General features: G+C 39.7%; 1 protein-coding gene across 2 annotated transcripts in view; it reads right to left on the reverse strand.

Moving 5' to 3' along the window:
* Nucleotides 1-17,743, reverse strand: part of PLXDC2 (plexin domain containing 2) — a 347,388-nt gene that overhangs the window by 81,753 nt on the left and 247,892 nt on the right. For both annotated transcript variants that reach the window (XM_072955332.1, XM_072955331.1), the window contains exons 8-9: nucleotides 15,148-15,243; nucleotides 14,880-14,961 (exon numbers count right to left, since the gene is read on the reverse strand). In XM_072955332.1, the coding sequence (XP_072811433.1) occupies nucleotides 14,880-14,961; nucleotides 15,148-15,243 (178 nt within the window). The remainder of the gene's footprint in view (nucleotides 1-14,879; nucleotides 14,962-15,147; nucleotides 15,244-17,743) is intronic.

Below are 17,743 nucleotides of genomic sequence, written 5' to 3' on the forward strand. Positions count from 1 at the left end.
TTACGTATATTACCAACAATGTGTTAGTAAATTCATTTCACTTTAAGGAATGATTCTGGTCATAAAAGAGTGTTTTGCTTCCTTATTTCCTTGCTTTATTCTCCATCAGATTTGTCAGGCATATAAAATATCAAATTACTAAATGCTAATTCTATTAGAGTTTTATGCAGCTCATGTGTACAAATGTTCTATGTCTTATTACAGGCAGCAGAAAGAAGGATTTTAAGAATTTGGGTGTGAAGCAATTTTCTGCTTCATAAAATACAGTTAGTGTCACCTTATGTTAACAGAAACATTCCTGGATGTGTAGTTTTATCTTCAGATTTGCTTTTAATGAAACTGACTTAGTATCCCAGAGCACTTCTCTAACCCAGATAGAAAAAAATTTACAGCAAAAGCTACATAAACATATGCAGGATGGATGTCCAGACCTGAATCTTCATGATATTAGTTCACAAGGCCCTTCACTTCAACATTCTCAAAATCTTTTTAATTATTCATTTCAAACACTATTACATTAGTTTGACCTGGTCCTTCATTTACTGTCTGCTTGTTCCTTAGGTGACTGATAATCATTCGAATTACTTCCTTTATCCCAGGGTCACCGTTTGCTTTACTTAAACCCCTCAAAACCAGATGGTCAATATTTTCTTCCAAAATAATTTATTGTGAATGCATGTTTTACTTTTCTTATTTTCATCAACATATTTGTTGTATGTCCTTCATCTGTCTGGCAAACTTTTCCTGTAAAGTGCCAGACAGTAAATATTTTAGGTTTGTGGGTGTTGTGGTCTCCATCACAGGAACTCCTTGATGGAGAATAACTGAACCAACCTGAGAATTCTAGCGCTGCCTTAGATCCTGAATACAATGCAGTTAAAACTCAGACAACAGCAAGGACTCCCAGAATGGGGTGACTATGTAATTTATTGGCAGGATGACCATATAATTTATGGGGTGAATGACTATGCTTCTGAGAGAGAAAGGAGTGGGGCATCGGAACGATGAGGAGACCGGGCAGGTGGCGCCTCAGGGATGAATCTAATCTCAATGCTCACAGATCTTTCTAGTTACAAATTCTCTGCTTTGGCAAGTCTTTTCAGTCAAGTTTTCTAGGTTACTTGTCTCCTACCACGTATGTATTCTTGTTCACTTTATTTTCAATCATCTAGGTCTATGCTTGCATACAAAAAGTATCTGAAGTCTTTTATGACCCTTCCTCTGAAATATGGCATCAAGAATTCTTCTCTCATTTCATGGACTGAGTCCATTTTAACTCCATCTTCTGATGTCTTAGTAGAAAACCTGACACACAAGAGAAGTGATGCAGGACTAATTCTCCTATATGAAACAAGCTCTTCAGACGCCATTTTTGCTGCATGCAACCTTAATAGGTTATTCACAAATCTCTTTTTTTCCACCTTGGGAATTCTATCAAGGTGCTATTTTTATTACTTTCTTCAATTCACAGTTTCTATGTTTTTTCATGAGGACTCTATCTTGCCAATCACCCACTTTGCACGAATATAAGCTCAATTATTGTTAAAGGAAATTTTATATGTATCTTTGACAACAAACCATTCACATAAGCTCTGAACACAGGTCAGTGTTACTGAGCTAATAAAACCCTTTTAAGTAGGCAAGGGAAGGGCTTCTTCTACTTCCCCAGTGGACCTGCTTCGGATTGCTCATCCAGCATGCGAACCTTCTTAGCAAGGCCACGTGCGCCAAGCGTAGGCATGGAAGCCTAATGGAGGAATTTCAACTCCAGCATTGATTTTTTCCCTTCATCTCTCCAACCACCCATCCTTCAGAACTTTTTTGATTTTAAATCCTGGCTCCACTGATTACTAGTGTCGTGACCTTGGCTAAGCTTCTCAACCTTCCTAATTCTCACTTACTTAATCTGTGAAACAAGGATGTGATTGCAAAGACTGAATGAGATAATAGAAATGAAAAGACTTTAGTGGAAGTAAAGGCTCTCCTGTGATGCCTGGCACACGGTAAGTATAGAGTAAAAAGCAGCTGTTAAAATTATGTGGAGCATCTCCAAAGGTAAGGCATTCTTAGCCTTGAAACAAGCCCCCTGTACTTTCTTTCAAAGCTCATGTAATTTAGCAGCAGCTCCAGCAGCAGGAAATGTGGGCAGATCCTGGATGCCAGTGGAGTGCAGAGGAGAGAGGTTAATTCTGATCAGGGCACAGGTTGATACAAAGATCTTCTCTGGTGGTCAAAAGACATTATTTTAGGAATATAAAATCTGGGTATTTTTAGGAGAGTCTGTCATTAGCAATTGTTGCAGACAAGGTCAAGCTACGTGAAGAGAGGAGTTACCCCTTGATCATTAATTGTGACTGAAAGGAAAATTCTAGAGCTCAGGCGAAAGAGAAAGTGGCTCTCTAGGAAGGAGAAAACAAAAAATGAGTCTCTCTAATCCAGAATCAGCCAATCCATTTTAGAATACTCCAGAAAAGAAAAAAAAAGCCTGAATGCTAATCTTTTTTCAACCAGTAAATCACTTTTATCCTGAAGTTTCTTCGTTTTCCCTGATAAGGTATACCAGCTTGGTGAGACTGTCCTACAAGCATATAAAAAGGTACATCTTTAGAAGAACACTATTTAGATGTTCTTAGAACTAAAGAAATAACAAGATAAGGTTACATGCATTGCTGAATGACCGGATTTCCTGAACTTTTCCATGAATGACAGAATTCCTACCATAAAGTTTCCCTCAAAACTCTGGGCAGGGCAAGATGGTACCTCCGACTCAAGACTTGATAGAAAATAAATTCCTTAGAACTTAGAAAATTTCACAGAAATCTTAAATAGCATGTTCATATCAAGAAATATGAAAGAACAATATTTCAGCTTTTCTGTCAGACAAATTTTAGCAGAAAGCAAAAAACCAGAAATTATCTCAATGACATTTTTATCATTTTCCTATGTAAATATTGAAAGAGCTGGCTTGAGTATGAACACACTATATTTTGAAGGTTTTTCTAAATCTTGACATTAGCTTCTTAGCAAAACATAATCAAACCATAAACTAGTTTTATTAAACGCTCTCTTTTGACCATTATCAGTCTTTTCATTATAAGACTGTTAATCTAAGGTTCACCTAATTCTCAACAGTCATGTTAACTTCTTTTTTAATGGAAGCCAACTGTGAATTTTGGCTTTTGTTTTTAAATTTTTATTTTCTTGTCCTTTAAGGACCATATTTTTTTCCAAAATAACTTAGTACCTACTGTTCTTAAATTGAGAAATTCAATTTCATTCTTAGACAATTAACTTTTAATTATTTCCAAGGGGCCTCATTAATGCATTAGTACCAGCAAGCTAAGGGAATGGAATATGTAATTTAGCACTAAGATGCTCCATTTTTAGATGCTCCATATATGCTCGTTAGATTACATTTGAAGTTTAGTTTTCTAAATTATAACCAAATAAAATGCAGCCACCACAGTTGGTTAACACATAAGCAAAACTTTAAAATCACTTGTATAATCTTGAAAAGCAACTATAAACAGATGTGATGCTAAATAATTCCACAGATTTTATCTCTAGTTTGCCAAATGGTGCTCAAGTGGAATGCAAACACAGCATTCACTGACTGGAAAATCAAAGACTACTTTAAACAATGCTGTGATATTTCAGGTGGAACTTGGTCACCAGGAGGCTTGGCTCAAGTACCTGTTGTTTCAGAGTTCAGAAAAAAGAAAGCTGGTTTCCATTCTGTATTCACAGCCGTCCTCAGAGACTGGCAGATGACCAGTGGCAAAAAGGACACAGAGACTAAAATGCAAAATAGATGACAGGTAGATAGATAGATAAAAATGCACAGTTCGGTACCCTTTTTTTTTCAAAAAAGGGAAAGAATTACATGTATTTTATGTCCAAAAGGCTAATAAATCCAATGCCATCTCTCCAGGGGAAAAAACCCAGCCTGTACATTCAGCATTGATAATTTTCTGCTCCTCCTGAAAGGTTCTTTAACTTTAGAATTTTCTGAAAAGAGTATCCAAATTTTCCTACTACAATTTATCATATATTTCCTTAATATGTTTGTTTGCTGATTGACTTTAATTCTACACAAGGGAATATGATGAAATGCTATTCTCTCTTTATGCCAATTTCCAATTCATGGCAGTTTCCCCAAAGGTGAATCCTGTTATTAGTATCTTATGTTCCTTTTCAAAAGTATTCTCTGCATCAGAATAGACTTAAAAGTGCTTTTATGTGATGGATAAAATAACACCCCACCTCATTATACTATTATAATTACTTCAGACAAAAAAACCGTATACTTTTGTTTAAGCTGGGCTTGGAATGCACAAAAGGAAGAAAAAAAATTTTAATTTTGTATTTGTAAAAGACAATTTTGTTTATGCTATATTTCAGGACAAGCTAATGACGAGACATGCTAAGATTCTTTATTTAAAAAGATTATAAAGGGCGTTGTACTAAAAATAAATTCAAAATTTAATTCACTACTTATAAGCACTGTAAGTCAAAAATAATTATCTTGGATGCACAGTATTTCTAGAAGAAACTTGGTTCCTTTAGAACAGTGAATCTCGACTTTGGTAGCAGTAATTTAATAAAAATTCAGAAATCAAAGATGTTCTAATAATTTTAATTCACCAACAATGTTCCAAATCATCTGATTTATTTATTACATATGCTATACTCAACTAAAAATTTCTTTTTTTCTTTTATCATGATCTGTTTCATTAACTCGTGATAGATTTTAACAACAAATATTTTTATCTTCAGAACTTTTTTTATGTAGTACTTCTCTACTACAAATTAGGAATTAGTGTTTCCACACAATTTTGGCACCAACACTGTAGTCCTACAGGACTCATAGCCCACACACGCAAGATCAGCATTTTCACCGAGCTGGCCTCAGATTACCCTGGGATCCCGTTAAGTGGTTCATTAAAATGTTAAATCCCCAAGCTCCGCTCTGGACCTTGGAGGGTTTCAGAGATCTCTACATTTTAACAAGCTCCTGTGGCAATACTTTTTTTTTTTTTAATACAACACTGGGTTTTACTTTGCACATCAGTTTCCATTCCATTTCATTTCTCTAACAATTCATTCTTATGGTATTTTACAGAAGTATTCGTTCTTGACAGATCTTTAAAAAAAATTGGTCTTTCACCCCTACAGTTTGAGAAGCACTGTGTCAGAGGAACTGACAGGGGCTAGTGCGGCTGGGGCAGAGAGAGGGCAGGGAGGCACCCCAGGTCACACCCACCCTACTGACTCTCAACCAGAATGGCCTTATTTCTGCTCTGTCTGAGGGACGCCTACACGTCCCTCAAAGCCCAGCTCTAATATTACCTCCTCCCCTGGTTTCCCATGGTCCCTGGGATGTCCCTTGGCCCAGCGCTGACCATTATTTTATTAAACGCTCTCTTTTGACCATAATATCAGTCTTTTCATTACCAAGGTCAGAAGCTGTGTACCCACAAGACTAGGGACTCCTCAACAGTGGGGCCATGTCTAGTTCATGCCCAGAAGGAAAGGGGATGAAGAGGTGAAAGGTACGCCCCCTGAAGCCAACCTCCCCAAGAAAGGGGATCTAGAACCCCATCCCTCTAACTCAGAGTTATGCCACATCACAGCTGGAGTTCTTAGCTGGAGGGGAAGGGGTGGGGTAGAGACAGGGTGTGCCCTGTCCCTCTCCACAGTGGCTTCCCCTAACCTTCTCTCCTGGGGGGGCTGTCCACGGAGAGCCCCCCACTGAGGGAGGGGGAGCTAAGCCAAATGGGAGAGGCCTCAGCCCTGTCTCACTCTGTCTCTGTCTGCTTCTCCTCCTGGGGCTCTCTGGGTACCTCTCAGGTACTCACTCCTGCTCCAACAGTGTCAGGGAGGCAGAGCATCTTCTCTGTGTTCCTCCTACAACCCCACCTGCTGGGTTAATCCCACCACTGCCCCCCTCCAGTCCTCTAAGGCTGAATAAAAACCCCCACAGCTGCTGTGCACTGAAGGGCCTAAGGGCCAGTGGGCTCCTGGCTGAGAGAACTGTCTAGTGACCACTCCAGTGGGCAAGTGGACACAGCAGAGAATTACCGGGTTCAAATCTTAGTGCTGCCAATTTGTTACCATGTGATCTTAGGCAAGTCACAATCCCTCTCTGGGCTTCAGATTCCTCCTCCTCCCCCAGGTAAAGCTGGGAACTTTGGTAAGTTCCCTCTCCAAAGGGTTGTAGCAAGAATTATATTAACCAGCATTTTAAAAAAGGGTTTTGTGTATCCTCATGTCATGCTTACAATTCACTTACTGAGAAGTAGATCTGAAAGTTGAGTTTCTCGCACTGAAGCCATAGGCTTCAGTGCCTGGAGTCTGCAGGACCCTAGTGGGTCCCCAGGGAAACAGTATGGCCCAAGGACTCATAAACTGTCAAGAGGCCACTTGGCCTAAAAGTTAACCCCTCTTCCTACCAACAACTTTGAGAGTTTTGGTATCCATTCAGTTGTTACAAAAATAAAACTGAAGTTATATTGAGAAAACACTTTTAACCACATGTTGGGAGACAGCTGCTCATGGGCCTTTTGCTTTTCTGCAAGCCTTGCCTACAGAGGCACTGGGTGTCCTTCTTCCAGGCTGTCTTGTACAGTGAGCAGCCTTGGAACATCCAGAGACTATTTCCCTCTGGAGCAGGGAAGGCATGTTCAGTGCCTGTTATAGAAGATCTGGATTCTCTAAGCTGGGGCTCCTCTCTCGGAAAACATCCCCCCGTGTGTGCAGGTGTTATGTGGCCCTCACAGCATCACCCTGTGGGAAGTGGAGTGGGAGAAACAGTAGAAGAAAGTGGAGACACTCTGAGCAATAAAGTCCTTTGTCCCTGGCTTGTGTCTTCCGACAGTGTCCATGAGACTGGCAGGCTAACAAGTAGGGTAACATTTTAGGCAACTTCAAAGTTCTTGGCACAAAAAGGGCAAAATAGACACACGTTTGGAAGAAATCTCAAAAGCCACCAAATTATCTGGGCTATTGCAAAACGGAAGACAGGAGAGCAGGGTGATTTAGAACACATGCTTGGGACACAGCAGGACCTGAGTTCAAATCCCAACCCCACCAGGCCCACCAAACAGCAGATCGAGCATGGTGTGGACGGCGCAGAGGTGCCTGGCTGGCTGGGGGGCTGTGATCTAGCCTGCACGTGCCTCGCCAAGCCATGCGCCTGCTGGTGGGCCCCGCACGGGGCTGTGTCGCCCAGAGGTGGTGCCACTTTCTAATCTTCCTATGGTGGCGGGGCGGGTTATAAGTACAAAATTCACATAGAAGAATGGTATGGACTTGAGGCCGCATGTGAGAGCTTGGGCCAGGTACCTGACTTCTCCAAGCCTCACCTTTCTTGCCTATAAAATGAGGACAAAGATCCCATATTTCACAGAATGGTTTACGAATTTAGAGAAATAATGTGTAAGAAGAGCTTAGCACAACATGTAGCACATTGGTGGTACGTGAGTGTGGGAAATGTTACTAGACGTTAAACACAATCAAATGCCACAAAATTTAAAATTTAAAATACTCCATGGAGGTGCCAACAGATGACCTGATTTGGGGAAAATACAGGACACCGGACTAGGTGATAAGGGGTTAGAGTCAGTAAACTAGTTGAAGAATGCTGCCTCCATCACTGACTGGCCCCATGGGCTCAGGCGGGCAGGGAATGGCTTCCGCTCAGGGATCCTCTGTGTCCTCCACTGTGAGATGGGGTAACAGTCCCGCCTCAGAATGTGTGGACTTTTCATTGGAGGTACAGCCTGGCGCCAGCCCACGCTATGTATTCACACAGGCGGGGTTCCCATCCCTGCCTTTACTCCAGAAAATCTATCTTAAGGAGCTCGGGTGCCTGTTTCTTGAGTTTCTCCATCTTGCACTCGTTCTCGCAGGGGTTGGGCGAGGAGGGCGGCGCCGCGCAGGAGCAGCTCACGGTCTCCGCCGTGTAAAAGTCCTGCACACCCGGCTGCACGCGTCCTTGCTCAGCGGCCGCACGATGCACTTGGAGCGGCCGTCGGGGCCCTCCGAGGTCATGCGCCCCTGGTCCACGTCGCCAGGCACCGTACTGTCGGTGCGCGCGGAGCCGGCAGTGGCCGGGACCCGGGCCTGGGCGCGAGGGCGGCCGTGGCCGTGGCCGAGGCGGGGAGGGCGCGGCGGGCGCGGGAGGCGCGGGCCGCACTGCGAGCTGGGAGCCGCCGCCAGCTTGGCCCCTGCACGGCGCGCCCCCCGTCCGCCGGCAATTCTTAATTGTACCAATATTTGAGAACTACCCAACTTCCAGCCACTCAGATTTAAAGAGCATAAGAAACAAGTATGTGTTGATGACCGAGGGATTTCACATTTTAGCATACACAGAGCTTTATTCATTTGTCCAAGTTAGTCAGTGAATTGTTGGCTGTGCCACTAGGTGTTCAGACAACCAATTAAATCCACCTCAGACAACAAAACACGGCCTTCTCTTTAGTTTCAATTTTGGGAATTTTGATTCCTTTTGAGTAACTCAGGGATGCTTCCTTAATTCTGGGCTCCTCCTGAACCTTGGCTGGCTAGTACTCCCTGGCACAAAAGGCCCAATACACTTACCAGAAAGAATCTCATTTAGTCTACACTTGGGCTAGTGTGGTCAGCAGCTTCCGATCTATGGGCAATTTATCCAGTGTTTCTGAGTGTACATAATTAAGTCTAATGTCCCCGTGATGCCTTCAATCAGAAATGATAGCAGTTGTCTTCCTCCTGTCTGTCTTGACTAGGCAGAGTGTCTAATAATGCATTCCAATTAATTTTTCTCCAATTAAATAATTTGTTGGATCCGATAGTTCAGCAAGGACATATTTTCTATCCAAGACAAAAGTAGATTTTGTTCGAGTTATGAACAACTTCACATTTTGTATTTAGACCTGACATTTAATTTATATACTGAAACCAGTAACATTTTCAGCAGTCAAAATATTACATGGTGATTTCAACTTGAAAGAAAGCCAGCATATTGGAATATGGATGAATAAAAGTTTATTTCAATTTTTGAAAGTTTGGTGGGTTCTAAATGTCCACCTGAAATTAGATGTATCTCCAAGCAGAACTGTATCTTACTCCAATCCACTGAAATAAGACTAAGGTTATAATTAATTTTGGATCAGGGCTTCTAGATTTCCAAGACTGTTTCTGTTTGATTATTAGGTCTGGACTTAATATCTTATCACCAAAGCTAACGGGTTTCCTTATGGGAAAGAATTATGTACACATATAACTTACAAGTAGCTTCAAATATGAATTGATTAGACCATAATGCCGAAAGTGTTATAGGCTATGGCTTTGTCCAGGATATAAAAGGTGCCTTTTAAACAAGTTCAATTATACTCACTGTATCTACTGATCTATCTTAATTTTACAAATTTCAGACTTGACTACATATTCCAAGCGTATATGGCATGTCACTCAACAATTGTTGGTTCCTGAACCTCTCCTTTCAATCTTAAAATCTTGGACTAAATTAAGCCCTACAGGTAAATCAGACCATGTGACTTATGTGGCCTTCTCTGGCCTGCTAAGGATTACAGTGGAGCTGCACCTTACTTCAGGGCTGGACACTGAGGTGGGTAAGTAGGTAAGAATCACGCGCACTCAAAATATGCTTGGAATTCCCTTAGTACAGCCCTCCCAGGAGCCTGACACCCTGTCCTTTCCTAAAACCAGTCCTTCCCCTAATGTCAGAATGGACTGTGGGAGAATGAAAAAAACAAACAAAACCTCCCCCAAACAACACCCTCTGGAAAAAAAAAAAAAAAACCCGAATAATCACAACAAAGAGTGGACTGTGGGGTATGGGGTTTTTGGTGATGAAGTTGTTGGCTTGCTTTTGGGACCACATGGTATGAAAAGTATCCACTGTTTCTTCAAATACTAGAGTGACTCAACAGCTGCAGATGTGCTCCTGTTAAGGGATACAAAGTAGCAAGACCAAAGGAGGAGGAGATATTCAAGTCTCCTTGGGGTATTTTTATTCAGAAGCATAAGATTACTAATGGGGGAAAGGTTGGATCAGCTGCATTATTTAAATTTGTTCTCTCCAACTCTCTTTTTCCTCCCAAACTTAGGTAGTTGAAGTTCTGTAGGCTAAATGTGAATACGATAATTTAAGGACATACCCTTTTCAAAAATTAGCTATGCCTTTATAAAAAGCATTTTTTATCCTTAATTAATTTAGGTTGATATTACACTTCATACTGTTAATGAATTACTAGCCAGTATTTCTGACTTTATGCATTTTCAAAATTTTTGAAATATATGTGATACTTCCTATTTCTCTTTTTGTTACTGCACGGAAATCCAATTCATTCACTGAAAAATAACAGCCAGGGCCAGACAAAGCTCCAGGAAGTGTAACAGAAATCACCGGTTTAAAAAAAAATAGAGTGCAGTCATTCAGAAACATCTGTCCCTCATCTCATATTTTTTCCTAAGTAAATATGTCATAATGCTACTCTGTTGATACACGTCTTTACCATTAACTGAGGCTTGCCTATGCTATTCATTCTTTTGCTGGGTGGAATCATGGAATGTATTTATTCTCCAGTTTTTACCAGTACCAGTCTTATGACTTTGATTGGAACTAAATAAACCTAAGGTGGAAAATTCTTTTAAAATGAGGCACCAAGAGACTAACTCCCCAGTGTTCAACATGCTTAATGATAAATCTTGACATTTTTTGCCAGGCATCAGCTCAATTCTTTCTATAGTCATGTGGTTGACAATGACAAAGTAGATGGATCAAACAGCCCAAGTGAGAATTCGAATTCTAGGAAAAAGTGGAAATTTCTGGCCTCCATTATCTGCATAGTTCAGTCCAACACTTAGGTGCTGGAATCCTACATTAGGTCAGGCGCTGTGTTGGGTGCTATGGGAGATACTAAAATGAGTAAAACTGAGATGATATTTCTACCATTTAAAGAATTTATGTTCTGTTATTTCCCCTTTGTTCATGCCTCCTTCTGTCTTCTCCATGTGGCAAAATTCAAATCATAGGAAAGAGTACATAATGAAAAGCTATTCCCTGTTCACTACAGTTCCTGTAGAGACTTGGGTATTCTCTGTCTATACAAACACACATGTATACAAATACTTAAAATAATTTTATGTAATGGAAAATCAGGATCATATCTCATTATGCCAGTCTATAGGCTGCTTCCTGGGATCTCTTCTATTTCCATTTTATACCCTTTCCACAGCTGATTGCATTCAGTCCAGTGAATTTAAACACTGTCTATATGATAATGACTGTCCAATCTGAACTTCTAGACATAACCTTCTCCTGGAATTTCTGGCTTATATATTCACACCTATGCAGCATTTCCACTTAGAAGTCTGATTGACGTCTCAAAGTGAATGTGTCTCCAACCAGACTCTATTTCTTCCCACCTTAGTCTCTATTTCCTGCACCATCTCACTTATGTCAAAAAGTGAGCGCCAGCATCTCCCACATTGCTCAAACAAAAGTTCAGGAAGCATCCTAGATTCGTATCTTTCTCTTTTCCTTCACTTCTAATCCATTACTAAGTAATCTGTCTGCCTTTGAAACGCTCTTTGCTTTCACTTCTGTGTAGCTGGTTCCCAATCATTCAGATCCAAACATGGAAGCTCTGCGAGGGAAGTGATTTTTCTCTCTTTCAGTCACCAGGGGATTCACAATCTAGGACAGTAACTTGAAGACAGAGACACCCAAAAACTCTTGTTGAATGAGTGAACGCAAAAGGTATAGTTGAGAGTGGTTGAAACGGGTCCTCTCAATTTTCAGTGATTTTCTTACTTAGCAGTAAGGGGCCACCTAGCCTGAGTAAAGCATTTTTGATCATGGATCTCATTGTATGTTCCTACAACTCAGATTCCTTTAGACTTTGTATAAGCCACTACAAACAGTTTGCCTTACTTTTGGCTCCCTGAATAGTGGGAATTAAAGGAAATAAGCAAACCAATTAAAATTATCTTTTTAGAGGAAGCCCAACTTGAGAATTCTGTAATCACCACCAACTGATCATCATTCAGGGATAAGAGAGCACAAAGAAGAAGGTAAGGAGGATGGAAGAAAACAGTCTGAGAGGCAGTGTTTGTGCAGCTTAGGATAAGGCTTGTCTTGTTTTATTGAATTTGTTAATAAAAGCTCTAAAGTCTGGGGAAATGCTTCTGGGCAGCAAATGCAAAATATTTGATGCTCATATGTCTAAGGAGAAATTAATAAAATGCATTGGGGAAATTAAGTTGAACAAAAGTGCAATGAGCCATAGTTAAACCAATTAATTAAGCAGGTTTTGATATGTATATAACCAGGTTGCTGAAGAATTAAAAATAAATCCACGATTTTAAACCAGCGTTTGGTATTCAATAAAACACCAAATGGTAACATGCAGAAAACTTGCAGATTCCTTAATAGTGTTCTATGATAAATTCCTTCCTCATTCATATGCATCATCACCTTTCTTTTTTCCCCATTAATTTTGAAAAAGTCCCTCTGCTTTTTGTAATATGCAGAAATCATATGCTTTGCTTGATTCTCTTCTGCATTCACTTTATGTCAATTTCAAAACCATGTAATTTTCGTGCACTGTCAATTATAGGAATATTTATTTTTCAGTAGCACGCCTGCCGTAGTATGTCTACGGTTCAAAGGAAGCAGTGACGATTAACTTCTTAGTGCCCCTGCAGCCTGGCGGGCGTGAGGCAGAATCCATGAGGCATCAAGACAGGCCGGGAGTCACAGAGCTTGAGTTTCAGTTCCAAGCTTATCACTTTAAGAGCTCTGAGCTCCTGCACAAGTAACTTAGCTCCTGGAAGCCTCAGTTTCCTCCACTATAAAAATGTTGTACGAGTTAAATATGCAACTTGCGGATGCATTTTGAATGCCAAAATTGCTTGTTTGGAACGTTATTAAATATCTGTTTCCAACAAAGATTTAAAAAAAAAATAATGAAATGTTTAGTGGCAGGTTCTTTCATTTATAGTAACATGATTTCAGTCCAAAACAGTCCTAACAGCTCTCTAGCTGTGGGTGCTAACTCATCCTGATTTCCCCTCAACTTTTCTGGTTTCAGCACTGGTTTCAGTCCCTCAACCTAGGAAACCTTCCATTCCCAGACAAGCCTAATCATGATGCCTTCACTGGGCACCCAATGATAATCATTCACACATTCATTTTTCTGCAGCATCAGGTACGTTCTTAGTCTGTGGAGAAGTTAGGACAGTTCATTTTTAATAAGCCCAGAGCCTAGCAGAGGAGACACACAGATGACCCGTCCATAAGCCCTGGGTTAAATGCAAACGATGGAGGTTGGTGCCGGAAGCCAGGGACCGCAGGGGTTGGGCACCTCACACAGACTCATGGTTTGGGGAAAGTTCTGAGAGGAGGCCACCACTGGACTGGAACTTGGATTAGGTTTGCATCCCAAGCCAGGACCTTCTACTTAATTCTCTGGGGCACTTTTCATGTCTGAGCTCAGTATCACTTAAATATACCCATTAAAATGCCATCTATCTAGACTCATTTTGGTCATTATCTGAACAGATCTTGACTGACTTCTGCTCTGCATATAATTCATACAGCATGTCAGCAACGTCTGAATGTAAATGACCACAAACCCTTGATTTTACAGCAGTTCTTCCCACACCGGAGATACAGCCAAGTTAAAATCTACTTCTCAGAATGCTAACTGCCTGCTTGCTTCGTCATTATTTGAAGTTCGTTACACAAAGGGAATGACTGGAACAACATGGTGAATTGAAAACAGAATAGCAGTTATAGTAAATAATATTGCTCTGTCCCAGAGTTCGCAAGTTACACGTTTCCCGAAGCCTGTTATTCAAGGAACTGGCATTCTGTTCTTTCTACTTCAGTAACTTTTAAGGTATTCCCGAGCATGCCTCTACCATCACAGTGAACGCTGCAGCAAGAATGATAAGACATAGGCTTCTGGTATGACAGGAAGCTCTGGGGTAACAGGCACTAAACGAACAGCTTGAGGACTCAGTTCTCCTCCTGGAGGAAGAAGCAGAATTTTCAAAGACTCTGAAGGTAAGAGGTGACTTCTTCACAGACAGACTGTAAGCTCCCTGGGTGGCAGTGACCATATCTGTTTTACTCATTGTTGCTTCTTTGGCACTTGGGACATAATTGATGCACAAAATGGTTGGGTAAATAAAAGACACTTGAATGTCTTCGCTCCGTATTTCCAACAAATGAGCATTCGGTCTCCGAAAAACTCTACCAGTTGAAAAATCCTTTTTGCCATTCATCAAAATCAGTAAACCTCTTTGCTACCAGCTAGTGATGCAGCTTAAGTTTCAAAGTCAGTTAGTTATGACACAGACCAAAACCACTCATTCTATTTATGGACAGGCTAGTTAGTGTCACTGTCTGCCTCAGCCTTAGACCACACCTCTAATCTTGGTTAGTAACATGTGAGATATTTATAAGAACTTGTTAAGAATGTGTATGTGATGCTGCATAGACCCTCCTTGTTATGGTGAAGGTGTGTCACACCATGATTTCTGATGAATAAGGACCACAGCATCAACTGATAGACTCATCCATCACAGTCATCATCTATCGTAAGCCCCATAGTGGTTATAAACATATGTCAGATAACCATCTTATGGATTACAAAGGTTCTTGGTAATTTTGAGCAATCAAAGGATAATACTAAAATTCCCACTCGTGAGCATTTTTTGCATTTTGGTCATGGTATTCTTTTTTCACACATACACATTTGTTCATGCATCCTGAATCATCACCCCGACACATTCAAACTTCAGTGGAACCGTAGAAGCAACAAGGTTGAAAATGTTTGTAAATTTTTTGCGTTGTTCCTTTTTACCTTTGAAGTTTACTACACCAACTGCAGTTGAAGCCAATCTGAGAGGATACACATGGGCCACAACCATTAAACTGGAGACAGGCTAGGAAACAAAGAGAATGGATTCATCAAGACCAATTGGCAGCATGGAGAGAGCAAAATTAAAATCACTGCTGCATCCCCATATATCCGCAGGGTCAAGATACCCATGCAAACACAGGTCAGAACCTCAAATTTGCAAATCATTTTTTGCACCTAACTTACATGTTAAGTTTGCATGTTAACTTACTAGGCAATGGGGTCATCTCCACAGCTGAAATATTGGTAATTTTTGACATTTGTAGTTCTACTCGGTGGTATTCATAAATTGTTCTTCTTCGAACATCTGTAAATACAAAAATAGAAAAAAATATCAACTTTCAACATTTCTTCACTTAACAAAACTACAGCATTCTAATAATGAATGTAGAAGTATGTTTTTCACCTGATGGGGTTTTAAAATAAGGATTTAAAATAATCGATCCCTGGAAAGAGATTACTTATAAAAATCTGAAAGTCATGTGCCCATGTACACAGAAGTCCTTTTATCAAGGAAGTGGAAAATGTTGATTAGGGTCTCAGATTACTCAGTTCGTAAGCAGGGTTCCAATCCACTATCACTCAGAGTATACTTAAGACATTTTCTTGATGTATTTGTAAATTTTGAAAGACTTTTGACATTTGAAATCAAGAACGTAAGATGACCCCATCTCCTTGAAGCTAAAGCTGAATTCCTTAGGAATGGGTAGTGATTAAATTTTTTTCCAGTATACATAAAGCTACATTAGCTAGAATAAGAGCCTGATTGTTCTAAAGGTTTTGAAGAAATTTCTTTAATAAAATTAAAGAGAGAACTTTATGCTCATGTATGACTGAAGCATCATGCTATACATCAGAAATTGACACAACATTGCAAACAGACTATACTTCATTAAGCATAAATTAAAAGAATAAATTACAAGGACTGAAAAGAAGGAAATAAAATTAAATATAGAATTTATATCATTAAAAAATCAGTATTGCTATTTATTAAACATACAGAATTATACCCAAGGAAGGTTAATAATTAGCACTTATAATGCCTACAGGAATTTATAATAATTCATCAGCGGTGTCCCTGAGGAATAAATAGATTAGACAGAAACTTTGGCAAGAACTTTAATATTAAAAATCATATAAATTATAAGCAAATGTATTTTATGACAAAACACGACTGTTAATGAATCATATTTAAAATCTCCTTTAAAAAAAGACCAGAGCCTTATACTAATGAGTTTGCCTGATTTTGGTAAATGTTGATGGAAAAGTAATACTAGCAGTGTTTTACTTAGTTTTTGGAATGCCTATAATGACAGGAATGCACTTCCTGAATACTGTCATATCTGTTAGGGACTGTTTGGGAAGCTATAAAATTATTTCTAAAATATCATAGTATCCAATCTTGGGAAATCATATGTCACAGCAGTTCATAATGCCTGCGTTTGAACAGCCTGGTTCAAATCCCAGCATTGCTACTGGGTATCTGCACGACCTTGGGCTCTTCTGTTCACTTCTCTGTGCCTCACTTTTCCTAGTAAAATAAAATAGAGATAATACTATCTGTATCACAGAGTTGTTTTGAGAATTAAAATGAGATAGTAAATGAAAATTGCTTAGAACAATCCCTTTCCCATTGCAAGTGTTCAATAAATGTCAGGTATAATTTTTGTCTAATTTCAATGTGGCAACCATAGATCATATGCTGCATCTAATTTCTATAGACCTAAACTCACTGAAACCACACTGAGGCCCTGAAATGAGGCTTCTAGGAATTTGTCTTTTGTCTTATATTAGGGAAGGTTAAGTTTTGATTAAAGTCAATAGACCCAACAATGATCTCCTCTAGGACATAAAGTGGGAGTGTGGTGCCCACAAGACGGTGAGCTGTCTTTTAGTAACTGTGTTCAGGAAACGTAGATACTTAACATATCCAGGAGGAAAGTCAAACATTTACTTACAACCCTACACATATTTCCTTTTCTCTCTACTTATATTCTTTCACCCATTTCTGATTATTCACCATGAAATTCTATGCCAGAAGAGAAAGGGGAGGGAACTCTTTAGGGGCCTGGAATGCTTCCAGAGACATGTACCAAATATACCTGCAGGTTATAAGATTAGGAAACACTGCTTAAAAATGTTAATCCAATTCATATCTTTTCGGTATAAGCAAAAGATGCATATATAATTTTCAAAGTGTAAACTCTATCCTACATTAGAGAAAATGCTAATTTCATGGTATTTAATAAGCTTGCTTGAGGTACAGGAATCATGCCTTCTCTCTCTCTCTCTCTTTTTAAGTTTTAAGGCATATGAAAATCTTCTGTCTTTGTCTAAATAGGACACATTCCTACATACTGCTTTCCTATGTATTTTGCTAAACAATTTAGTTCTTGGAAATAAATAAATGACATAGACTTGCCATGACATCACTGTGATGGAATTTTTTTAGGTCTTCATATTAAAAGTTTGCACAATAGCTATCATATCAGGAGGTGTTTAAAATACTAGTTTTCTTTTAATTTCGTATTAGACTTTGGAAAGCTCAAACTATGGACACGACTGTAAAGCTTCTGGGAGTCAGTTACCGATCACGCATATGGAGTGAAAGGAAGGAGTGCCCAGTTTTGCTATGTTAGTTCTATCTCCTGTTCAGACACCTCCAGCGATTGGGAGGAGATGAATTAACAAAACCAAAATTAATGAGACTGAGTTTTGTCTGATGACCTGCCAATCAATGACAGCTTCCAAACGGTCATTTCTGTTGTATTTCAGACATACCCCTGTCAAAAACAAGTAATTAGGAA

The sequence above is a fragment of the Vicugna pacos genome, chromosome 35, assembly GCF_048564905.1.
Source record: "Vicugna pacos chromosome 35, VicPac4, whole genome shotgun sequence".
Classification (NCBI taxonomy): domain Eukaryota; kingdom Metazoa; phylum Chordata; class Mammalia; order Artiodactyla; family Camelidae; genus Vicugna; species Vicugna pacos.